A 27764-nucleotide genomic window follows, 5' to 3' on the forward strand; every position below is an offset into this window, starting at 1 on the left:
GTTGTGAATTTGTTTGTAAAACTAATTCAGTCTAGTCTCTGGTCTTTAATTTTTTATTATTTGCAGGTGATTACATTATATTTGTAATATCACAATATGGTTTGTTCCATAAACATGTTTTTGTCACATGGCAAACAGTCACCAAAGTCAGTGACAGAGAGCAGACAGTAATCTCACAAAAACATTGACGTGCATTCTCTTATAATGAGTCCAAAACATCTGATGAGGATTTTCTGAGACCCACCCGTATCCCTGCGCTGATGTCATCATATATAAACCAGCTGTTTGCTTAAATGGACATCAGATACCAGCCAAATCTTTACTTATGTGCAAGGGAATGAGGGTGAGATAGGGAACAAATGTGCATTTCATATCAAAGTTTGAGTAAACAGCATCTCAGCCAAATACATGCTGCAAGGCACACAAAATTAGGTTTCTCTGCAATAATGACCTCATTTTTATCTTCCAAAACTTTATTCCTATTGCAAACGTACAGTACATCAGTTTAACAAAATGCTAGTACACAGATCAAAATATGATGAAAAACAGGAATGTTACACAACAGGAAAAATAACAGAAAGAAAATATGATATGCTAATGGTGTATCTTGTAAAATAATCATGTTTACATATTCATAAAATCATTTTTCTTGTTAATTCAGATGAAATATGCTAGCATCAAATTGTACCCAGTAAGATTTCAGTATGATTAAAGTTATTGTTGCATGTTAGGATGTAAAAATGTTCCCATTGTCTGAGTGATCCTCAGTGTTTGCTTTGACTAAAGCAACAGTAGCCTAATAAACAGCAAAATGAAACTGAGGGTCTCACTACTACACCCAGTTACATCATTTTATGACAAGTGTTTTTCTCTGCATTACGATTTATGTACAGTATAGTAGCAAATATAGATACAAAAATACCAACAAAAAAAGAAAAGTCACAAACTATTTAGTCAGTCATTCAATTCAATTCATAAACACTAACTCTAAATATCTATAATAAAAATATTACAAAAGAACATAATACTGGTTTACAAAGCATTGTGAAGCTATACCTTATTTCATGAATACTACATCGGTCGTATAACAGACAGCTGTGACCCTGAGCGCTAATGGGCTTTGCAGTACACTTAATTTGTTGAATTTACACTGTGGTGCATTTGCGGTAATGAAGTGGAGTTTAATTTTAAATCCTGAATTCATTACTTTGTCACACAATGATATTAACAAAATTATACAAGACTATTAAAGGGACACTCTACTTAAAAAAAAAAAATGCTAATTTTCCAGCTCCCCAACAGTTAAACATTAGATTTTTACTGTTTTGGTATCCATTCAGCTAATCTCCGGGTTTGGCAGTATCACTTTTAGCATAGCTTAGCATAATCCATGGAATCTGATTAGACCATTAGCATCGTGCTAAAATAACCATAGTTTCGATATTTTTCGTATTTAAACTTGACTCTTTTGTAGTTACATTGTGTATTAAGACCGACAGAAAATTAAAAGTTGCGATTTTCTAGGCCAATATGGCTAGGAACTATACTCTCATTTTGGCGTAATAATCAAGGACTTTGCTGCTGTAACATGGCTGCAGGAGGCGCAATGATATTACGCACTGCCCGAAAATTGCCCCCTTATTAATTTTCAATGGTAGGGGACTATTTTTGGGCACTGCATAATATCATTGCGCCTCCTGCAGCCATGTTACGGCAGCAAAGTCTTTGATTATTACGCCAGAATGAGAGTATAGTTCCTAGCCATATCTGCCTAGAAAATTGCAATTTTAAATTTTCAGTCAGTTTTAGCGCACACGATGTAACTACAGAAGAGTCAAGTTTTAAATAGGAAAAATATCCAAACTCTTTGGTTATTTTTAGCATGATGCTAATGGTCTAATCAGATTCAATGAATTATGCTATGCTATGCTAAAAGTGCTAGCACCAGACCTGGAGATCAGCTGAATGGATTCCAAAACGGTAAAAATCAAATGTTTAACTCTAGGGGAGCTAGAAAATGAGTATATTTTCAAAAAATGTGAGTGTCCCTTTAACTAGTCATATTGTACACAAAGACATATAACATGTTATACATACAGACTTAAACACGCAAACAATCCATTGCAAACACGACTTCCATACGTTGCAGTCTAAAGTGTGAAAGTTTACAGTTTGACAACGAACCAGGGACCCTCCCAGCGCCCAATCTCATAAAAGTCAGCAATGACTCATGGAAAAGGTCCCAACCCACACCAATTTCACACATGAGGGATGCAACTTTTTAGTGAATTCTGATTACACGTCGTTCACGTCCTGAATCTCATCATCGTTTCGGTCATAACTGGCGTCATCATCATAAATCATGGCTTGCTTTTATAACATACAAATCCTTTCGCATTACGCGTGTACATAACTTGAGTAGAAGGAAAATATTACTTGACCAATTATGTTTACCTCATTACATTAACTTTTCCCTTGCAATGTTCTGAATGAACATTTCTGATTGTATTTACATGAGAATTTAAGTCTTTATTTGTTCTCCCTTTTGCCTGTTAAAGGTCAAGGTGGATGTGCAGTAGATGAAGCAGGCTCGTTCACAGCTCAGTGTCTGCTGTTTTGGTGGTGGAGTGACCGTTGGTGGCGGCAGGAGTCGTCGGGGTCTTCACTCCCTCTGGGGATTCTCCGTTTAGACTGGTCTTCTCCTGGGGCTCGGGTTGGTTCAGAGGAGCCACGGATACGAGGGTGTTACCCTGGTTCTCCTCATCGGCCATGTAGGACTCTTCGGCCTGCAAGAACACAAGACATACTTCAATTGGTAACTAAGCTTTTTTGAAATATTGCTCAAAAGTTGCTTCAGGAGATTCATTTGAGTTCTCAGTTATGCTTTATTGAAGTAGCGGTGTTGGATGTTTCAAATTCACTTTTGTATCCCTATAATCTCACTGTACATCAAGCCTATTTAAACAATAGCCTGTTAAAGGATTACTCCACTTTGATAAAAAAATCCTGATAATTTACTCACCACATGTCATCCAATATGTTTGTCTTTTTTCTTCAGTGGAAAAGAAATTAAGTTTTTTTTAAAAGAAAACATTCTAGGATTTATAGGGGGCCGCAATGATTTGCCATTTAAATGCAGTTTAAAGGGCTCTAAACGATCCCAACCGAGGCATTAGGGTCTTATCTAGTGAAACAATCGTCCTTTTTTGCAAAAAAATGAAAATATATACTTTTAAACTTCTCATCTAGCACTAGCCTTGTGATGCACCAGCTTGATCTTACGCGACCTTTCGACTTCATTAAGCAATTTGTAAGGTCACGCAGGCATATCACAAGGCTAGTCAAGATGATAACTTGTGCTTTTAAAGTCCTTTTTTTGGTGAAAATGACATTTATTTCACTACGTAAGAACCTTATGCCTCGGTTGGGATCCTTTAGAGCCCTTTGACGCTGCATTGAAACTGTAAACTGTTGAGGTCCACTGAAGTCTACTATATGGAGAAAAATCCTGGAATGTTTTCCTCAAAAAACTTAATTTATTCTTGACTGAACAAAGAAAGACATAAACATCTTGGATGACATGGGGGTGAGTAAATGATCAGATTTTTTTATGAAAGTGAAGTATTTCTTTAAATTAATATTTCAGGAGCTAAGCTGCAAAAGGCACCAAACGCCACCTACAAAAATTATGATATTAACCCAAATGCTCTCGGCATGGATTATACGTTCATCCAAAAAATACCTTAGCTTCAAATCCACCATTTTAGGCGTGAAGAAAAACAGTTTAGTAGTATTGGCAGGGAGATGAAAATGTTATGTTTGCATATGCTGTGGTTCTGAACATTAGATGGGGTGTGTGCAATAAAAACTGGGCTGGATTGAAATGTTGCCAATTGTTTTCTTCATTACAAGCTTGGCAACACATCTCGACCAAATAGGCTTATCTTTGCAATAGCATGTTCATGGAACTTGATTGGTAAAATCATCAATCTTGTGGGATGGTAAAACAAATGCATTAATTACATAGTCATATAATACTAAAAAAAGTCTTATAAGAGGAAAAAAAATTCCAATTGATTCATATAAAAATAGTAAACAGATTTAATATACATTAGAATAAAGCATTATTTAAATCCAGTATGTGTTTATAATAAAAAGTCTGAATTCAGTGAAATCTGGATATCTGTGCTCTTTGTGGTGTACTTACCAGTTTCATGCCTTTGTTGTTGGTCTTGCAATGACTTTTATAGCAGAAGCCGCCAATGATGAGGGCAGCAAGCAATAAGCCCGCCAGCAGAACAGACACAAAAACAGCAGGGGACTTCTCATTTGATTTGTCGTTAGATTTTCCCTGATTAAGCTGTAGAGAAACACACGTAATATTGATTATAAAGATAACTCTGATACACTGGAATCATTTTGAGATGAAAAGCAGTGATAGTTTACATCTAACACTAAAGTACACTTTTAGAACTTAAGGTGCAAACATTGTTACTGTGGCGGTACCCTTTAAAAAGCATACCAAAATCATCCATATTAGTACCTCAAAGGTATGAAATACATATCTGTAAATGGTACATTTTTAAAAGCAAGATGATTGTTTAAAGGAAAACACCACCGTTTTTCAATATTTTACTGCTCTTACCTCAACCTACTGTAGATTAATACATCCCTATCTTTTTTCAATGCGTGCACTTTTAATCTTTGTACAGCACTTCTTGAATGTGTTAGCATTTAGCCTAGCCCCATTCATTCCTATGGGTCAAAACAAAAGTTTTATTTTTATGCCACTGAACTACTCATGTAACAGTCTTTCACGAGTTCACACTTACAAATAAGTTAAAGGATTTAAATTAGTAAACGTATTTGGCGTGCTGTCCGGGGAGAGGGCTCTGAGCAGGGAATGAGCCTGAAACACAGAGTATCCCCCCCCTTAAGGAAATAACTTGGTGAGTGAGAGGAGACGGGGTGGAGGAGGGATTCTGAAAGATGCGAAGGATTTTCGGTGAGTTCAACTGTGATTTATATATGGCTTGCTTTCGAGCTGATTGGATGTATTGTTGATTGCCGATTGTAAGCGGCTGTGCTATTGACTGCTGATTGAAAACAGCTGAAGTCACTTAGGTATTTTATTTGACGTGTTCCTCCCGAACTTTGTTAATAAAACATCATTTAAATAGTGAAAACATGGAAGTGTTTGGTGGTGGCTTCTAAATTCATCCCTGTTTGGAGCCATAGGAATGAATCCCTAGTAGGCTAAATGCTAACACATTCACAAGGCGCTGTACAAAGATTAAAAGTGCACGAATTGAAAAAAGATAGGTAGGCCTATGTATTAAATTGTCTAAGTTGAGCTAATAACATAGTAAAATATTGAAAAACTCTGGTGTTTTCCTTTAATTTTTTTGCGAGCCAATAATTCACAGCACAAATTCAAAACAAACTTTGTTGATTCTTGGTGCGAATGAATCACTGGTTTAGTGATAGAGCAATAGCCACCAGCAAGTTTATAAAAGTTGGTGTTAATTGAGGTAGTTAGACTTTAATTTTACTAAATCAAATCGCATTTAGCATTCATAAATATCTACATTGTGATATTCCACTCTTTCTGATAAGTATTCGCTTGTACACCTCCACAAAATTCATTGTGTGGGCTAAATTTTAGTCAGTTTTAGAGCTGACCAAAAGGAACATGGCTTATAACCGAAAATCCTATCCTCACATACTCATTCTGCATCCGTCTGTAATTCAGATCACTGTAGGCCAATACTGGTCTCAGATCTGTTCGCACCAATCCCATCACCACCTCTTCTAACCTCTGTTATGATCATAACCACACAGGCAGTAGTGAAAGGGAAGCCTCTGGTCTGGCAGTCATTCATTTTGTGTGTGAAGCAATTATTTATAGGAAAGGGCAAAACAGGATCTCCTTAATCTGGCTGCACATGCATCAACTGCGTACACGAACTTGCCAAACTTTATCTTTGCAGATACCAAGCTTCCTTCCTTTCAAATGTGTACCGATGCAGACGACACCAACTGAAGCAAAACATCTTGAAAAGCACCCCCATTCTGGCCCGAAACCATGAAAATACCTACTTTCACTAAAAGGGCTGTTTTTACTAAACCATTTAGAGTATAAGCATAACTGTGGTATCATTAGATAGAAGACACTTTGAGCTTCGTTTTCCATGTTTCAAAATTATTTTAGATAAAAATTTAAAAAGTTAGAGAGGCTGAAGTACATTGTAAAAATTTTTTTTTTGCATAACATCTTTTTTAACACTAAAAATCTTAATGATAAATATATGTGTGAAACCTAGAAATGCAATGAGGCCAAAGCCACAAGTCTAAAGAAGTTATATTTCACGTTTGAAGTCAATAGACCCAAAAATGAGGTTCTTGCAAGAGTTTTTGTAAGACTAGTGCCTTTTCTAAGTGCCAGTAAGCCACAAAATAAAAGTCTTTTGTTTACATGCATACACGTTCGTTCTTTTTATTGTTTATCCTTATATAAGCGTATAAAATGCCGTATCCACACCAGGAAATAAAGCTTCACACAAAGATCGTTAAATTCGTGTTCTAATTGGCTACACGTTCTGTCTATCAATATTTTCCATGAAGTCATTGGAGGAACGCGCAAGTCAGATGACGTCACGATATTTGACAGCGCTGTTTGGATATTATGTATTATACTCCCGCCTACTTGTACAATCAAGTTTGAGCACTGGTTTTGAACGCGAGTGTGATCTCATATACAAGTGTTACGATGTAAATCGTCCTCAGATTCTATATTATAATCTATTACAAGACGTGCATCTGAAATCTGATGTAAACAATGGAAAATATATCCATATTTCACGGATTATACGCATTTGTGGAAAAAAAATGGTCATTGGATGTACTTTGTTGGAGAGTTTTTATGGGTTATTCACACATTTGAAACAGACTGGATTCGATTCGCGTTCCTTATACCAGCACAAAGGTAAGGAGTCAGTTTATATTATGCATGTTGTTATCTGGACTTCTGTAATAAAATACTATATTTATGATGCTAGAGCAATTTAATCTCAAAACGGACACCATTCACTGATGCTAAACCCTTAGACCTTTTAAACGATGTATAGTAGTGTTATTATTATTGTTGTTTGTACACAGTAGGCTATATATATATATTGTTAGCAGCATTAAAAAAAACTGACGTCTTTCCGTCCGCGAGCTAGTGCGCGTCGAGAGGTTAAGTTATTCTGTCAATTGCGTTTGTTTTGCAAAGAGGCTGTGAGTATTAAAATACTAATGTAACTTTTTAAAATCCAAAATAAATCTAAACTGTGTTACATTTGAGCATTTTTAAAGTTCTTTAAAAGAACAATTTCTTTCATCAATTATATAATCTATATAATATCTATATATTATTAATCTATTTTGTGAAACAGAAAGGTTCTTCAGATGTTAAAGGTTCTGAATCATTTAGAAAAAAATAGGTTTGTGAAGCACCTACATTTTTAAGAGTTTGCCTAAAGTATGATAAATGTATCCATTTTATCAAACAGCTTCTTAAAGTTTCACGGTTTTGGCTAGAGGGGATACAGCTACAGTCAAATCTTGCGAGATGTTGGGTTTAGGTTTGGGATAGGATGAAAAACAGCGGTTCTGGCTAGATAGGATACAACTACGGCCTAAGGCTGATGACACACTGACTGCGTGGCTTGAACGTGGTGTTTCTGTTGTGTGTCAGTTGCGTTGCGTCTGTGTCACATTTCAGAACCGTCCCTGACACCTGAAGTTGTGGAAGGGTATAATTCATGTTAAGCATACATATAAAGCCTACTGATAAAGGACATCATCAACAGTATTGACATCAAAATAGACTATGATTGACAGGTGCAATATTTAAAAAAGCGAATATTATTATTATTATTTATTTATTTTTATTACATTGACATCTGAATTTATGTCAACCTAGACTTTCAAACATCAAAATGTCATTATTTAATATGTATGTGTGTACAAAATGACATATAATGACATGAAAAATTAGGCGTCGGTTCTATTTCTAGCATGCACGTGTTTTCCGCACGTCTCGCGCAGGCAGTCTGCAAGCTCTAACCTGTTAACATGGGAGCCGAACTAAAAACGGACACGGCACGCAGCTGAGATGCTTATGCCATGCATCCAGTGTGTCACCGGTCTAAATCCCATGCAATGTTGGGATTAGGGTCAGGATTGGGGGTAGGATAAGAATAAAAACAGCTCTCATCAGGCGAGATTTTGGCCGTATCTCTATTCTGGCCACATCCAAGCATCACCTTAGGATGATTTTTAACCAACATGGAATTTCCATCTATTCTTTTATCGGCTTATCAGCTGCTTTTCCTTTTATTTGCCAAATACTTTTTTGTAATTAAAGAAATGTTGATGTTCATCTTTACATGAATCATTACATCCACAAATAGGCATTTACATTAAAAGGTTTCTATAATCATAAAGGTTTAAACTTGTGACCCTAAACTTTTCAATGGTACTACGCACTATTAAAAATAAAGGTGTTTAAAAGGTTCTTCTCAGTGGTGCCGTAGAAGAACCATTTTTGGTTTCTCAAAGAACCATTCAGTCTGAGGTTCTTAAAAGAATCAGTTCTTTCTTAACTTTTCATTGTCTTAAGGAGCTTACAAACCTTGAATCCTGGCTCTTAGGGAATCGCCAGAAAATTTCAGAGAAAAAGACAATTTTTTTATCAATGTTATAACATTTATGTTTATCGCTCATTTCTTTCTACACACATTCCAGAAACATTTACTTTATATCTCTCTAGTGTTTTTTCTTATTACAGTCTCCTTAATCTTACTCAGTGAAGTTTGTAAGGCAGTAATCCTTGTAAAGCTGGTGTGTGAGACAAGATTTATAGTTAAAGCTGCTGCATAAAACAACCCATTATTTTGAGTGCAGGTTTATATATCCAGCATTAGTCTTCATCAGGTTCATCAGATCTGGGGGTCCGTGGCATCATAAAGTTTGAAAACCCCTGATCTAAAGAATCTTTATTTATCACCAACCATTTATACATTTTGTAAAACGGAAAGATTCTTTGAATGTAAAAGGTTCTTATGGAACCATTCAGCCAAAAATGGTTCTTCTATAGCATTGTGAAGCACCTTTATTTTTAAGAGTGACACACTCTCTTTATTTTTAAGGTGTGTGTGAGAAACTTTTATCAGCAATTTTCTGAATATGACCTATACTGATTATTAAATGAAATATTTTTGTAACCCAGAAATCAGTCACCCATGACTTACATTTGAAGATAGGTTGATGTCTTCAGCTATTTCATTATCTGAGTCGTTAACTTCAGTTGTGGTCCTCATGGTGTTTAATGAAGGTGTTACTGTTCCACTCGTAGGTTCGGTTTTGGCATGAACAGCTGTAGGTGTTAAGGTGTCCTTTTGGATAGGTTCTGTAAAACAGAGAATTAAAGTGATGCCATTTAAATTCAACTGAACTAAGATTATCTGTGCAATGTGGCTGATTCATGCAGATGCTCACCAATGAGCATACAGTATGCATGCCATCATCTCATCAGGATGACAACAAAAACAAACAATTAAGAATTATTATAAAGTTGTTTAGGGAGATCTATGTGCTCATACCTTGCATGCTTTTTTCTGTGGCCACAGGGATTGGTTGGTTTGTAGTATCAGTTTGTTGATTTGAAGTGTCATTATGTTGGGTTGTATTGTTAGCTTCTTGGTTTAGAGTGTTCGTTTCTTCGTTTAGAGTGTTCGTTTCTTGGCTTGGAGTGTTATTTGAAGCAGGAGTTGTCGAGTTTGTGGCTGTATCTGATGTATCATCCTGACTGTGACAACCTATATGGAAACAAAACAAAAATAATGTCAAAGAATAGAATATAGACAAGCTTTGAATTCTGACTTTTACCACCACCACCAAATTTTGTAGATTGTTAGACTTAGAAAACTTGAATGTCCCCGAAAGGCAATTTGTTGTACAGTACAGGCCTATAACACATAATCCACAATACAACATTGACCCAACATCTCAGCGCTATTTATCGAACACATCAATAAATAGAAAACAATAAAAAGAGTATATTGCACACATATATCTCATATATATATATATATATATATATATATATATATATATATATAAAAAACCTCCTCCACATTATCCCACTGCACATTTATTCCTTCAATCATTCAATTATACTCCCCTCTACACCTTATTTAATTGGGTTATTGCCATAGGAATAAATGAATGATTCATTGTTACATAACAAATACAGACAATAACGTTTCTGCAGTTGCTGGACTGATGGACTGCCCATATCAACAGTTTTGGTGAAGCCATTTAGGTCAAGTCACTTTTATTTGTATAGCACTTTTCACAAAATACAATGTATAACTGTTATAAAGCAACTCATACTGTAGTTAAGACAGGACTGGCGTGTGAACTAATTTACCAAATCTATTTTTATGTGTGGATTTAAGCCAGGCATCCATGCAACTGTTTTCTTTGCATATCACACAATCACTGGGGGCTTAAAGGGTTTGACCCGAGCATTAACCCCCCCACCCTCACTCTTGTTGCACTCCCTCTCTGTTTACTAGCATGTGGGTGGTACGTGCACCGTGAGGTTTCATGGAGGTTAGAAAAGCTTGGCCCCTCTCGACCGTTATTTAATGCCCCCGTCTCCACCCTCTCTAACAACTATCCCTGTTTGCACAGCCACTCTGTTTTATTCATAGCTTAAGCAGGAAAGTAACGCACCCATAACAGACAATGCAAATAAACATCACCTTCGTCTCGACCTTTGGCATTGCTGCATATTACGGCACTGCTTAGGAAGGTGTGTTTTTTTGTTTGTTTTAGAGAGAGGTGGTATGCAGGAAGCTGATGAGGAAATGGAAAAACGCCAGAGTATGCGGCGGGGCGTACGCCTCGAATCAATTCACTCGCTTGATTGTTTTGGGTGGTGCATCCTCTGGGGCCAGCTTGATAAATTGGGCCATATCCCAAAACCCATGAGTCCTTGCTAATATATGCTATTTGCCTTGCTAGGACTTTTCCAAGCTGGTTCATGCTGGTCTACACTTATTTATTTTCAACCCAGCGTTGGGTCCAGCATTGGGTTGGGTTGGTCCCTTTTTGACCCACGCTGGGGTAGAAAATAAATAATCCAGCATTTTTTAAAGATGAATACAGATTGTCAGCAAGCCTTGTTGGACCACCAGCATTTTTTGACACTGTCCTACCATCATATTCATTGAAATACCTTGGAGAACCATGTAAATACCACAATACAGTATATAAAAGTGGTACATTTACATCACTATACAGTACATATAATCAAATCAGATACAATCTTAACTTGTGGACCATGGTGATCTTTCAGGAGAGAATAGTTAAGCCAATTGAAACACACAGAAAACCCATGCGGAGACAGGCAACCAAAGCACAACATGTACTTGTTGTCCAGCAATGCTTTTAGTTCAAATCTGTTATTCATCGAGCTCTGTTTTCCCAAAAACCTTTGATTCAAATGGCAGCTTATGTCTTAAGTATTACGATCGCAGTATGTAGCATTCTGTGATTTTAAAGGTGCATGACCACCATGATAGTGCTCACCCTCTTTACGCTGTGTGATGCCACCCTCCCCTCATATGAATCAAGCTTAATAATGTGAATACTGGCAATAGATTTTAATTAGGTGAACTGGGCATGCATTCTACAGCTCTTAAAACATTAATAAAAGCAAATGCAGGCTTACCAAATCCAAAAGCTAAAGTAATAACAATACAATCTTCCTCCATCTACTAATTTCAGATAAACAGTAAAATTTTCCTCAAATTTGTTTGTACAGCTTTGCATACCTCTGTATTTGTGTTTTCTACAAATGAGAGGGATATTTTATCTCTTTATATTTTATCTATTTTATCACACTTTTGATTAGCATGATGGTTTGGGTGCTATGGCAAATACCATTAATTCTGCGTCTGAAAGGAAAACCTCTACAAATGCATATATGTGACCCATGGACCACAAAACCAGTTATAAGTTGCACCGTTATATTTAGAAAAAGCCAAAAAGACATTGCATGGGTCAAAATTATTGGGTAATTCTGGTGAAATTGAAAAACATTTTGATAAAAAAGTAAATGCAAAGTAAGAGTATCAAAATAAGAAGCATACAGTTACAGACATCTCTTCATGTACTATTTGCACATGATTTCAAATGACATCATACAAACCAATTTTGTTGTTTTTTCCACATTTAAGGGGAAAATTTTCATTACCGCAAAGTGTCCATGACTGGATTTGGGTTCTTTGACATGGAAATATTTATAATAAAAAAATCAAAAAAATCCAAAGCTTCAGTGCATGTTATACTATAAACATTTACAGTAAAGAAACATGTGGTATTTGGTGATCATTGGTAAATGTAGAGACATTAATAAGGAATATCAATCTCTCCAAGACCAAATTTCTCATCCTCCGAAACAATTTTCAATCATTGTTTAAGCCGTCAAGGAACTAACATTTAAAAAAAAAAAAATGTTGTAAGGGACAAAATTGACTGTGACACTCAAGATGGCTACCATGTAAGCAATTCCTATTTTTTCTCTCCAGATAAAAGTAGAAATTTTGTTTCTCATAGTACCTAGACAACTTTTTAGTTCTCATTACGAAACATGAGTTTGTAAATGCATATATTTCAGTGTTTCCGCTATATACATTCAACCGTGGCGGCCCGCCACTCCTAAAACATCCCCGCCACGCCTGCGGTTGTGGGTAGAAGGGATACAGCAAACGAAATCTTGTTGGATGAGCACTGTTTTATCCTAATCCTTTTACCAAACCCAACTCTAAACACAAAATTTCACACGATTGTAGGATGTATTTGTATCTAATTTAGCCAGAACCGCTGTTTTCATCCTAATAATCCTACCTTCAAATCTAATCCTTAACTTTTCGGCATTTGCTGTATCCCTTCTAGACAAAACCCACAGCGGCAGCTCGCAAAAAAGCTACCGAAATGTCCGCTCTGCGAGACTGGCTGTCTAGAAATAAATTCCTTTCTGGATTTGCGTTGTTCACTCATTTATAAATAAATCTCCTAAAATATCATAATTTCCTCCATGGGTTTAGTTTCATGCACAAATAGATTTAAATCAACAGAGGATTATTAAGCTACGTTTCTGTTTTGAGAAATAATAATAAAATAAATAAGCCTATACGAAATATGTTGCACTTAAATAATTATTAAATTGACAAAACGAATAAAAAAATATTTGAGTTTCTGTTCTTTTTTTGTGACGCGCTCTAAAACCAAACCAGCAGAAAGCACGTCATGTTTTTAATGATTATAAATAAGCACAAGGTTTTCTCCTTATTGTGAGTTTACACAAATAAAAATACATCATTTGAAGTTTCGAATGTTGTTTTACTTTTATCTTTATGACTATAAATTTAGGGTAATTTAAGCTGCAAGGTCATCACGCATATGATGTTCACCGGCGCATATCTACACCAACACAGCGCAGGGCTGCGAGAAAAGACATTATTAAACTTTTGATTTAACATATTACGAGTTTTTTGGACATTCATTTGGAATCACTGTACTCATATTATCAGCTTATCTGGCCATTAGTTATTCAGTATAGGCTATAAGCGCAGCGCGCTTCTGACCGCTCAGCTGTCAGTCAATCGTCTGTGCTTTAGATCGACACTCACAAAGTTTCACATTAAATGATAAGATATTTGACTAAAAACAAAAGGCTAAATACTGAATACTACTTATATGCGACTGCAAGACATTAATAGTCGAATCTGTTTGTAAGGAAACTTACATTATTCCCGTGGAAGAGAAGAACGTTGGTAATAGAAACTTGAGGCAGACGGTGAGACTGTTTTATCTGTTTTCAGACGAAACAGCAGGGTCGGGGTACCCGCGGGTAAACCGCATAATATTTGATCTAACGGGTGTAATAGGCTATTCGCGTGTCATTTGTGTTGTAGATGCAGGTCGGGACTCAATAGACAAGAGTAAAACTCGTTTTTAAATGTCCCGTGCTTATTTGTGTTTAAGATCTGTCTGAAGACCGGTAAAGGTTTATATTTAACTGCGCGATTTGCGGTGTGACCGGCTCGGGGTCACAGTCTTTATGTCAAATGGTACGGGTGTGAAATAAAATTGCTGCTGATGTCGGATAACTGGTCGGTTGTTCTGTCAATCACAGCGGTGTGGATTATCAAACAGGACTTCATGACTTTGTAACAGCTCTGTACGCTAAACACGAGGACGAACTTGCAATGCACACTACATTAAAACTACAATGAAATATCCGAACTACGTACGTAGCTGTGTAACGTTTTTTTAAGAAAATACAGTTTAGATCAAACATAGAAAAGCAATATGCTATAAATATAAGGAAAAGTAAATGACAGCGTGAAAATTATAAAAAAAATACATGTTAGTTTACTGTAGCCTATATTCTACATTAATTTTTTTTTTTTACATTTATAATCATCATGGGCGCCCCCTGCCGCCACAGCTGAAAAAAATCCTAGAGGAAACACTGTATTTAATGTAATATCATGTTGCGGTAATGATAATTTTTATAATGATAATCTAAAAAATGTAAATAATTCTACAGGAATTTTTTTTAAATCCTCTAAAAATAATGGTTATAGTAAGTTCAGACCTTAATCTTATATGTGCAAAAAAATGGCTTCAAGGGCTTTTTAAAAATTCTGATGCTGGACACTTTCTAAATGGTTTGGTGGTCCAGGGTCATATGCAAAAAATATGTATGTCACGTCTTTTCAGAAAAAAAAAAGATTTTCTCTGCCTGTACCTAAAAGTAAATCCTAAAAGTAGTTGCTAAATGTCAAAAGATGGTTTAAGTCGGTGCAAACTGGCTCTAACTGTCCTTAAAAGTATGCAAGATCTCAATACGCATTCAAAATCACAGTTTGTCGAAGAAAGCATGCCAAAAGTGGCTGCGTGATGTACTATTTAACATGGATATTCGAAGCGTGCATTCGTAGCAGATGGCATTTTTATAGGTAATCTGTGAGGAACTGGTTTCTGATGCATAATGAGTTTCTGTACCACAGGGGTCTCCAACCTTTTTTCATTGGAGAGCTACTTTCTAAAAAGTAAAAGTGGTCGAGAGCTACTTGTGTCACGTTATACCTAAATTAGTGAGTTAATAGACACCGGTCTTTTAACTCACTGTGATTTGAACTCTTTTTTTTTTTAAGTTGCCAGCCAGTGCCAGCATTTTTTCCTACTTTTCACAAAATTGTAATTCCTTCCAGAAAATGCTTTTCTTTAAACATAAACATAAGATACATCAAATAAAAGAACAGATCCTTTTAAACAACAACAACAAAAACTTTCCTGTTGTCTTTATTTATACTTTTTATCACCTCTTATACGGGTAGGATTTGTCCAAAAATACCACATTTTGAATAAAAAAATAAATTATTAAAGATCAGATATAGAAAGATGATCCAAACATAGAGTATTTACTGATTTGGATTCATAATAGGGATGTGCATGTATGTCACACGTTTGGCTCTCTGGTATCTCTTGACATTTGATGTTTAAATATGAGATGATAACCCATTGAACTTGTGACGACGACTTTATTTTCATTTTATCAAAAATGAATCCGAAAATGACAGCATCCATTTTTACCATAGTAACTCGAGATGTGCGCGGATCGTCCGGTTGCTGCGGCGCGGGCTTCACAGCGTTGCGCGGATCGTCCGGTTACTGCGGCGCGGGCTTCACAGCGTTGCGCGGATCGTCCGGTTGCCGCGGCGCGGGCTTCACAGCGTTGCGCAGATCGTCCGGTTGCCGCGGCGCGGGCTTCACAGCGTTGCGCGGATCGTCCGGTTGCCGCACTGCGGGCTTCACAGCGTTGCGCGGATCGTCCGGTTTCCGCGCCGCGGGCTTCACAGCGTTGCGCGGGTGCGCGATCTTATTTGTTTGTTTTTTAATCATACATGTTAAATTACTGATGTCATATGATACGCCGGTCTACACAGCTCAACGCAACGTCAAACACGTACCCAGTCTTTACCACCACAGGCGCTTGTAACAATAACCAGACATCCAAATGCGCCATAACCACAGAAAATAAAAAATAAATAAATAAACCGACGAGCGAGCTACCTGCAATTAAGAGGCGAGCTACCAGTAGCTCGCGAGCGACGTGTTGGAGACCCCTGCTGTACCAGATGCTACAGTTTTAATGCAAAAAATCCATTTAATAAACTAGATCAAATTTTACTGTTCTGTATTTACTCTGTATGAGAAAAGCTTTAAATTACATTAAAAAGGAACGTGACCAAAAATGTTAATAAATTCCTGATGTGCCCACTCATGTAAGCATGAACACACATGCACACACCCTCAAATCCACACATATCGTAAAAATACAGTATATCATTTCAAGATTATATTAAGCTGAAGAACTCTGTTGTGGCGGTTTGGGGTGGAGTCTCTAATAAACACGACACATTTTCATCCCATATGAGACCTTTTGCAACATAGTATTTCACAATTTGTACTCAAGTGTGATCTTTCAGCCATCAAATAGTGACTTCTGGATGCTCCTACAGTAAGCACAATCAGAGTACTAGATGAGTGATAGGACATAGCCCCACCCAAGTGCTTGACTCATGTTTCTCATCCTCTGATATAACGGTAAAGACGCCGGCAGAACAGAACCATTGTTTTCCTGAGGCAAGTGACACAACTGGGACCAAATGTGCTCTCCAGACTTCTGAATCACTTAAATTCATTCCATGGTGCTCTGGCATGTTTGGTCTGGTGTAAGGCAATCTCAGGAAAAGACTCTTAAAATCCCCCATGCTCTTACCGTTTCTGAGCTGTGCTTGAATGGACACACTGCAAAGAGCAGACCCAGACAAGTTCTGACAGCTCTGATATAAACCTGAGCTCTAAATCCGACTCTTTTCCAGAATTCCAGGGAACATGAGAAATGGCCATAAAACGCTTAAGGTTATTTTAAAGGAAGTACCTCATCTTAGTTTTTGTGGTTGGGTTTAGAGTTCAAGAACCGAGCATTGTTATGGCCATTTTAGGGGATAAAGGATGTTATTTTGATTAACACTTCCATATGGACTTACTTTGGTCAAATAATATTTATGTTCTTTCTGTCTCTTTAAAGGGACACCCCACTTTTTTTGAAAATATGCTCATTTTCCATCTCCCCCAGGGATAAACATTTCATTTTTACCGTTTTGGAATCTATTCAGCCGATCTCCGGGTTTGGCGATACCACTTTTAGCATAGCTTAGCATAATCAATTGAATCTGATTAGACCATTAGCATTGCGCTAAAAAATAACCAAAGAGTTTCGATATTTTTCCAATTTAAACCTTGATTCTTCTGTAATGCTAATGGTCTAATCAGATTCAATTGATTATGCTAAGCTATGCTAAAAGTGGTATCGCCAAACCCGGAGATCGGCTGAATAGATTCCAAAACTGTAAAAATCAAATATTTCACTCCCGAGTGTCCCTCACGTCTACATATACAATTTTAAAAAAATGATAATTTTCCCAGTGATCATTTCCCTTATGGGATTCTATTGCCATGTCTCCATTCATTCCTGAAAATTACTGGACTGTATCCTCAACTAAATCCCTAAGAAAAATGCAGCGATAAGAAATCTCATAAGAGAGTGCCCTTTATCTCCCTCTACCCACACTTGAGCTTAAATCACAAACAAACTGTGGGACAATGCATATCGCCAACAAAGATCTTTCATGTCTCTCACAGGATTTAAGCCGTGCCGTGGTTATCTTAACAGTACAGATGACCATCTCATATCTCTAGGCTAACAGAAGATAAAACAGATAAATAAACTGATTAGAGACTAGTGATGCTGAACTGCTAATTACTAGTACAAATGCTGTGTCTACCAGGACGTAGAACTTTCTTTCCCACCACCAGATGTACAGATCTCCAGGGAAGATCTCATGTGTCTGATGTTAATACATCAGGTGGTGACGTACGACTTGACTGGACAGCAGCCTGGGACCCATCACCTCCCCACCCAGACCATAGAGAACAGCCCTTGGTGTTGATTGTTGCCGGCTGCAGCTCTATCCCTAAATCCCTAAAGCAGGCCTGAGCTCCATATGCTCCTCTATAACAGCCCACACAACCTGAGCTTGGGTTGTCCTACAAACTTGCAAAGGCTATCAAATTTCACATGAGCTTTTCGATGTGTAAGATTTCGTGCAATGCCAAGGTCATGGGTTTGACTGTTGAAAATGAATACCTTGATTTTTTTACTATTGTACTTATAAAATCTTTTATCTTTAAGTGCTAAGATGCACTATGCAAAGGATCTATTTATCACAAAGTATTTTTTCGCAAAGGGCCAAAGGGACGTTTTATCATGAACCCTTGAGGCACTAAAAATCCAGTGGCCACTTCCGTCTCAACTATGGGAGAACTGTTTCCATTTGTTGATCTTTGTTGATGTTGATCCTGAGAGTTTATTTAGCAATGACCCTGTAGCACAGTTGTTTTCTGACTAAACAAAAATGGGGGGAAGGAATTGATCAAATTAGTGTCAGACGTGGAAAGTTCTTTACATAAGACAGGTTACAGGTAGTTCAGCGACGACTTATGGACACCCACATATTAACCACCGACCCACACTTACTTACCAAAATAACGGCTGCGTTCAACCCACGCTTTAGTAAAATATGGACAAACCCAACTTGTGGGTTCAAATGAATCTATGCTGGGCTGTTTCAACTCATGGTTGGGATATTTTCTAGGTTCATTTTAATCAAAATATGTTTGTACATATTTTACCCAAACATGGGTTGAAACAACTCCACATTTTTTGTGTGGATTAGTAATGATCCCATACCTTACCCATTTGGCCAAATACCAAACACACATACCACCCACAAATAGATTTTGTTACTCTACTAAACGGTCTCCTTCATAGTTTCTATTTTTCCAACCAGAAATGTACAAAAGCTTTCACAAGTGTGGCACCTCCTCAAAATGTACACTGGGTTATTTTTAAGCCATGTTTGGTAAATATTGGACAGAACACATGCTGGGTTAAAATTGACCCAATGCTGGGTTGTTTTAACCCAACTGCTGGGTTGTTTTAACCCAACTGCTGGGTTATTATAACCCATGGTTGCATAACAACATCCCAACATTGAGTCATTTTTAACTCAGCATGTGTTCTGTCCAATTGTGGGTTACCCATTGTAACCCAGACATTTTTAGTGCATATAAGTACCTCAAGGATACATATTTGTACCTCACATGTACATAGAGGTACCTCATAGGTATGTATTTGTTCCTAAATGGTTGTAAAGGGTACCATCCCAGTGAAGGCTGAGAGCGTACACATACTGTAACTTGAGTTTTGTGCACATTTATCATTATGAATGTTGTAGACATGTGCTAATAAAAACGTTATTTCTTAAAGATCACTTGAACTAGACAAGCTTTTTATTGTTACCCCCCTACGACTCCCAGCTGCCCCCCCTCTAAAGCAACTCAACACTGTCAGCACCAGCAACATTGCTTGGTTGCAGATGTCCATGGAGCGTTTCCAAGCTCTTGTTCTTTGACATAACAGCGCAGATTGATTTGGACAGTGTAACTGGATATCCAAATGTCTGATCGGCTGCCATGTTCAGCTTAAACATTGCTTGAAGAAATGGCCACAACAGAAAGTAAGGGGGTGAGTTTGGGTGAAGCGACTATCTCTTTCTTTCTGTTTTTTCTTCTTCTTTTCACACAAAAGAATTGGGTTTTATCCCTTCTCTCTTTCTGGCTAACCGTAACAAATCCCCTGGGTTCTGTAACACTGTGGTTAAAGAGAAAAGACTGCTACGAAAAGCCCTCGTGCTCCTGATGGCAACGAACATGATACGATCTTATGTTTTCAATTAAGGAGCATTAGGGAGAATTGCCCCAGTGTTTTGTTGCTTGCAGAACATTAATTACCCCAGCAATTACCCCACCGGTTCAAGAGGCTCAGCCAAGCCTTATTAACTCCTCAGGCAAAATCTAGCCTAGAGTTGAAAACTTTAATATAGCTTTGCATTTACACGCTGATCGTTTCAATTAACGAAAACTCCAACAACAAAGTGTCTACGTGCAGGATGTTGCACAATTTTGCATTCATCCTGAAAGCTACAGTTGAAGTTTCTCATAAGCTGTTACTTTGCCTTCACTTTCTACATGGTCATTAGACAAACACGATGATGCAAGTTGCAGACGTATCCAAAAAGTTTCCACTCGTAACCACAGGCTAATTACGCGGTAATGTTTGGACTCAGGTTTTTGGGTGCTCGGATTACAAGTGCGCCTGTGTCAAAACGAGTGTCAGTGGCTGTACGTTTCATGCCAGCTGTGAGGTATGCAATAACTACAAAACGGCATTAGGATACCAGGGGAGTAACAGAGTAACGGCAACAACAACAGCCACTCATATGAATCCAGAACCAGTTTTGTTTTACTCATTAAAGATAAACAAACATGCCTGTTGGTTAACTTCATGCTCAGTTTAGATCTCGTCCAGCCTCATCTCACAGGAATCTGTACGTATTTTACAAGTTGGATAATTTATACGAACTGAATCGCATAAAAACGATTATTGTTAAAAACAATTAACCCTATCCCTAGCCGTGTCCTTAACCCCAGCACCACAAGGGCAAATCATACAAAAACAAACATATATATATATATATATATATATATATATATATATATATATATATATATATAAACAAATACATAAATATTTTGTGTATCACAACTGTTCAAATGTGCCATGTTCCGGATTATCTGCACTGTTTCTATGGCAATGACGTCGTGCTGGAACGACAATCTGCCTCGACGTCTGACGTTGTAGAAACTATATTCCCTATTATTCCCCAAAGTTTGCCCTGGGGTTGCATTTACATGACCTGACAGCATGATGTAACCAAAAAGCTACACAAATGCGATCAGAGCAGTCAGACTGAAATGGATTTCCGGAAATGCGATTTAAAAAGGATTTTCAAACCCTAACCTCTGGATGTAGCCTGAAACGGATAAAAAAAGAACGTTTTTTGGCCGTTCACAAGTTCTAAGGCTTTGTCCACACGAAGCCGGTGCATTTCCTATCCGATCATTTTTTTCCTCGTTCTAAAAAAATAATCCGTAAACAATGCGTCGTCTCAAGAAATAGCTGCGCACACACGAAACCACTGAAACCGACTGAAACGGTGTAGTATATATGCCAGACCAGTATGGGGCGCTGTAATTCTGCCACAGATATACACTATGCACGGAGAAGAAGACTTTGAGCATGCGCATAACCTTGTGCGCTGTATAGGAACCAAGAAGAAGAAGTGATGGTGAACGCAACAACTTCAAGAGCAAGAGCGGAGTCTTTCTCCTGGTTGTCTTTCCGCGGTCGATCTAAGAGCATGTGGCATATTAGGGCTGGGTATCGATTCAGATGTTCCAGATCGATTCGATTTCGATTCACAAGTTATCAAATCGATTCGATTCCGATTCAATTTTCGATTCCGGTTCTCAGGTAGGTTTTTATACTCGATTCTCGATTCAACTCAATGAATATAGATTTAATACAAATACTATATTAATAAAAAAGAACAGTGAACAGCAGTTTAGTGGGTAATTAATAAAAAAAATTAAAACCCACAACACGAACGTTGAAGAAGACTAGTAATTAGATTAAAGTTAATCTTACATTCAATGTTTGCGGAAATAAATATGAAAGAAAAAAAAATCGATTCTCCTCTTTGAGAATCGATTTTTATTAGACCACGTTTTAAAAAACGATTAATTGGAAAATCGATTTTTTTGCCCAGCCCTATGGCATATGGTGTTGTCCATTATCGCTTGTTGCTCACCACAATTGCAATAGATTTTGCTGTAATAAAGCTAGTAGGCGTAGTAGCTTTTGTAGCACGAACACAATCATGTAGTCCGCCATTATTGTTGTTGCTGTTACGTGTGACGCTGCCGACACGTGATGTGATGACGTTTTCGCTTCACAAAATATACGGATTGGCTCTACACACGAAACCGCAAGGGTGTCGATTTCAGATTTATCCACTTTAGGACCCGGTTTTAAAAAAATAGCGGTTCCAGTCTCCCAAAACGCCGGATACGTGTGGACGAAACGGCAATACGATAAAAAATGTATACGTATACAGTGATACGCGTCTCCGTGTGGACAACCCTTAAATGTGATTGGATTCCAATCAGATACGCACCAAAATCGGATTTGGACTGACAGTGTGAACAAGGTCATAATCTAATCATGAGATTAGGACATGGGTGGGCATTCCTGGTTCTGGAAGGCCACTGTCCTGCAAAGTTTAACTCCAACCCTAATCAAACACACCTGAAAAAGATTAGGGTTGGAGCTAAACTTTGCAGGACAGTGGCCCTCCAGGGCCAGGAATGCCCACCCCTGGATTAGGAGCATCAAAGTTTGATTTCAATCATTGATTTCACATTAATTTTTGACATTACCTTCCTCAGTCAATTAAAGATATCAAGGTCATATTTTTACAGAATGTTCTTTACATTATATAGGATGATTTTTATTAAGAAAATGTTTTCACAGACAGGCTCACAAAAACTCTGAAAACCCAGTGAGACCAATCACACCTAAATGTGTAAATGTGTATTCACACCATGGATACACGACTTTAACTCATGTGTCCTGGGACTGCTGGAATGCCAGGCAATCACTGAAGGCCATGAGAAACTGGCGATTGCAATTTTCTCTTCATGTTTTTGTTGGCCAAGGACTGCACTGTCAAGAAGAATGTTCCAGAACCAGGGTACACAGATATGAGGGACACAAGTTTATCATATCTCACCTTGCCCCATACTGACCCCTGTTATCCAGTTCGTCCCTCCAAAGAAGGATGGGTTATATCAGATCTTCACTTAAAATAATGCTATACCGATGACCCTTTTGTACGATGGTGTCTTTGTATAGCTAAACCAATCCTGCATTTGCTATCTTGGCCAATGTTGTAAAATACCAGTCATATACAGCACACTGTCTTTGTATAACAAAGGGAAAGGAAGTAGTGTCCAGTTTGAATCAGTTTGGGATTTCCCATTTGTTGGTTAAATCAATGGATGAATTGATCCCAGAGTTGGTTTAGATCTAGAGGACGGTGGCTCTGGACCCTATCCAAATATCAAACTACAGTATAATATGCCACAGTAGCACTTTTAGGATTGGGAAAATAACTACCATTGGGACACTACGTCTGCCAACTGGCTGAAGATGCATGAAGGTGTTTTCTCACTCGCCACTGAGTATTAAAGTCAAATTTAATAATATTGCACGATACCTGGGCGGCACCAACCGTCATATTGGCGCCTATCCACTGAAATGCCACAAAGCTACTGTAGCAGGGTGTATAACGGCTAAGCTCACATCATGGGAAAAGGTGGTAACTGTTTGTTTGGCGAGCGTTAGTTTGAAGAGATTGTTAGCTTTTTGCCACTCTTTTGCCAACTGGTTATGTCATCTAACCATTCCCTCTACTTCCATGACAGTCTCTTATAAGAGTAATACTTGTACTGGCATGTCACTATTACTGTACATATAAAATCTGGATGGCCAGTTGAAAAGCAATACTTCTAACTTTAATTATTCCTTATGTCTTAATATATAACAAATATATTTCAAATATACCAAGCAAAAATTAGTTTAGCAGTAAGAGTAGGGTGTGGTTGGAAATGTCCACACAGCTGACTATTGCCATGGGTAAGATGGGTGAGATACTGATTCCCTTCATCTATACCAGATATCGCTAGCTGGAGTTTTTTTCCAGAAAAACTTATCAAGCTAAACAACTTGCTTCTTGTTGATGATGCTCACATTTCCATGGTATGAAAAGCACTTTAATTGTCTGACCCTCTGTTCGTGAAGTCTCACATGAGTGTCAATTGCACTGAAGTGTTAACCATTAACAGACTGGTGACAATGGTAACCTAAACCTCATTCACACAGACCTCTGGTCCCAGAAAATACCCGTAAAATTGCCAGACAAGCGTCTGTGTGAACAAAAACTCGTTCCGTTAATCTTCTGGGATCGTTGCCGGAAAGAGGACCTAGTAAGATACGTGGGTAACCCTCTGTGTGAACAAGAATGCCATAAAGGGCGTGTCGAAGTGAGGACGCGCGCGTCATCATCACAACACAAGTTATGGTTCAGCTCCTTACAACGAGAGATAACATGTATATAAACATTCACCACGAGAAATGTTGCAAACTAACATGTATATAAACATTCACCACGAGAAATGTTGCAAACTAGATTGAAGCAGTTATCAGGAAATGATATATGAGACGCATAAACAATGACGCACGTGCCGTAGTGAGGACGCGCGTGTCATGGCAACATGAAGTTGGTTCAACTCTTTAAAATCAGGGATTTACAACATTCACTACGAGAAATGTCAGCATACTAGACTGAAGCAGATATCAGGTAAGTTAGCTCGTTACTTACTGCGTTGAAACGGAGATCATTCAGCAGCATAAAAGAATATCGCGTCACATGCTCATTTGAGCTATAATAAACGAAAATACCCGCATGTCATCCCAACGAGATATATTGTTCAGCTCCTCAAAATGCGGGTTTTAAATGCATATAAACAATCACGATGAGAAATGTCTGAAAACTGTATCAAAGCAGAAATCAGGGAGCTTGTCAAATATCCACTCTGAAGCTGAGATCATTCACCAGAATAGAACTGTGCATTCACGCGCTCCTTTGTAGTCTTATCATAAACAAAAATGCACGCGAGTTGTTTCTGGAGAGAGAAATAATAAATAATATGCAAACTTCAGACGCTGCGTAGAAGAGAGGGCGGGACTTTCAACATGTCACGTGTCTTTCCGGGACCATCAGATGCCGTGTAATCTTGGCAGTGTGAACGAACAAAAACTCTAACTATTCCGGAAAAATCCAGGATGCATTTTACGTGTATTTTACGGAATTTCTGTGTGAAAAGGGCTCTATAGTGCTTTGTGGTCTAAAGTGGGGTGGGGCAGTAATTCAGGGTCTCAGACATTAGTGATGGTCAAGTACAGCATAATGAATTTAGTAGATTTGGGGAATGTTGACATTACCTTCAACTTCGATATCAAACACATGCTTTGGCAACTTTACAGGCTTTCATTTACTAACATGAGGGGGGGCTCATGTGATTTAATTTCTCTTGTAGCACATAAATGAGTGCTGGAGTGATGTGATGAACATGTAAACTTTTCCTTGCAGTCTTAAAAATTGTGTTTTCTCTTATCCCATTGGAAGGAAAAATAATGAATGAGATCTCTTTAACATCTTTCAGTGATATCTAAAAGAAACAAATAATGACTTAATTAGGTTAAATAAAAACAATTTAAAAGAAAAGTCGTTGCCTAAGTTTTTTTTTTAAACCTTTAAGAGTTTCTTTATTTAGTTGAACACAAAACAAACTATTTTAATCATAGATGGTAAGCACACAATTGACGGTACCCATTGACTTCCATAGTATTTCTTCTTCCTACTATGGAAGTCAACGGGTACCATAAAATGTGTGGTTACAATCATTTATCATTTTTTTTTATTTTGTGTTCAACAAAATAAAGAAACTCTAATACAGGTTTAGAACAACATGAGGCGGAGTAAATATTAACAGAAGTTTAATTTTCGGGTGATCTATCCCTGTAAGACTACTACGTCTCCTGTTCCTCAAATGTTTCTTCTGAAATAAAAAACATCCTGATAATTTGAAATGTCTTTTAGAGTTTCATGTCTCAAATTGTGCTTATATTTGCACATTTAAAAGTTTAAGATTTTAATATTAACTCAAACATTTCTCCTTAAATAATTTTAACTCTTTCCCCGCCATTGACGAGTTATCTCGACAATTAAGAGAAAACATCTCCCTGCCATTGAGGCTTTCGTGACGAGTTTTTATGGTTAGCTACTATCCGCTCGATGGCGCTCTTACCCAATCTATAAAAAACGAATTTTAAAAATTTTAAACTTTGTGTATATTTTGATAATCATTCTGAATCTGGTTTCCTTTACACGTTTCCTTTACAAAAATGCAATTATTTCAGCTTTTTGCTCAAAATTTGGTATTTTTCTTACTTAGCAGTAAGCTAATCCATATTTAAGATGTTATAGAAAGAAAAAAATATGAACAAGAAATAATTTTTTTCTTGTTTTGTTTGTGTGTTTGAAAGCAGAGGGTCCGTTCTTTCATTGTATATATTTATATGTTTATTTATTTATATAAAAATAAATCCTGGAAGGCTTTTTGTGAAAATCCCAAAAAATGCTGATGTGCAAATTTATTTTAAGGCTGGTGGGGAATGAGTTAATATTAAATGATCTGCTGTTATAATGCATGCTCTTAGTAAATGCAACCAATGTCTGATTTTGTTTTTCCAAAGAAATCCCCCAACAATATGAGACTATAAATGAAGTTGAGATGTTTCATAACTAAAACTTCTGAGTCATCAGAAAGAAAGAACAAGCTCAGCTCTGAGTAATAAAAATTTCTCAATGTTTTCGCCAGTACAGATTTCCACAAGTTTTATAGTTGTAAAATCTGCCCACGTTAAGCACTAAACCCCCGAGAAAATGTCCCATTGAACTAAACTCCAGCCTTCACATGAAAAGCTATGTTAAAAACCAGAATTCACACGATTAGACTACTCACACCTCTTGGGAAATGAAAATGAGGCGTACAGCTCTCCCAACAGTTTGCCCAGCCCACACGTGCGTCACTTTCAAACATTTTTACTCCTTTTTTGAAATAACGGACTTGAGGAAAACTTTTAGGTTTACTTAAAATCGCCCATGTAAACATCATCAGATGAACGTTAACCAAACAGTGCATTGTACCGCATCTCAGCTTACAATAAACCCACGCATAAACCTGACTTCATTTCATCACACCATTCTTCAGCAATCAACTGTTTGAAGACCAGAATTAAGTAAACATAAAAGATGCTCAACTGACTCAAGTTTTACATCGCCTTCAAACACACATGAACCCCAAAACAAACCGGATGCCAGATCCACCCAGACAGGGAACAGGATACAGCCCATAATTAACATCAACTGCAAGTTTCCACTCTAAGCCAGACCCCTTTGTTTTATTTTCCCGCTAACTTTTCACTACACGCTGCCGGCTGTCACATTCATCAAGGTGGGGCTTTTTTTGAGTTAAATTAATGTTACCACATAAAACCCACATTTTTGTGCCTAGATTAAGCCATATCAAAGAAGTGTCATATGTTGTACATCATCTGCATACTGAACAACTTTGCGAGAGAAAAGAAAAACGCCTGTTTCTAACAAGAAAATTAAGATTATGCAGAATTCAAAAGTATGAAACATTAATATGTGTGTGTGTGATTAAATAATGATTAAACACTGTGAGAAATTAATACTAATTACAAACTTGAATATTTTGAAACTTACTCTGTACCAGAAGAAGACAGAAGATCAAACCCAAAGTCATCATTTTCCAAAGCTCATTCATTTTCATGAACACAGCCATTCTCTCGTCTGAGGTGTGTGCGAGTGCTGGGGTTGGGCTGACGGAGTTTAGGGCTTTCCTGTGTTTGAAACAGAAATGAGCGGGTCACAGGATAAAGCATGGCTTGTGTACCAGGG

At 37.5% G+C, this 27764-nt stretch overlaps 1 protein-coding gene across 1 annotated transcript; it reads right to left on the bottom strand.

The window, feature by feature from the left end:
• Positions 1-1919: 1919 nt before the first annotated feature.
• Positions 1920-27764, bottom strand: cd34 (CD34 molecule). Its single transcript, XM_065285405.2, has 5 exons — positions 27570-27764; positions 9648-9863; positions 9297-9454; positions 4208-4360; positions 1920-2786 (listed from the first exon to the last, which is right to left on the bottom strand). Exons 1-5 carry the CDS (start codon positions 27646-27648, stop codon positions 2595-2597), a joined length of 798 nt encoding a protein of 265 aa, XP_065141477.1. The 5' UTR covers positions 27649-27764; the 3' UTR covers positions 1920-2594.

The sequence above is a fragment of the Paramisgurnus dabryanus genome, chromosome 21 (genome assembly GCF_030506205.2).
Source record: "Paramisgurnus dabryanus chromosome 21, PD_genome_1.1, whole genome shotgun sequence".
NCBI classification, from domain to species: Eukaryota; Metazoa; Chordata; class Actinopteri; order Cypriniformes; family Cobitidae; genus Paramisgurnus; species Paramisgurnus dabryanus.

Bases quoted from the DNA above. Each gene is read 5' to 3' on its own strand.
- cd34 (XM_065285405.2), bottom strand. From the start codon at position 27,648: ATGGCTGTGTTCATGAAAATGAATGAGCTTTGGAAAATGATGACTTTG. The intron at 9,455-9,647 runs GTATGAGCACAT...TCTGTTTTACAG, and splicing joins CACAGAAAAAAGCATGCAAG to AACCTATCCAAAAGGACACC. The intron at 4,361-9,296 runs GTAAGTCATGGG...GTTTCTCTACAG, and splicing joins ACATCAACCTATCTTCAAAT to CTTAATCAGGGAAAATCTAA.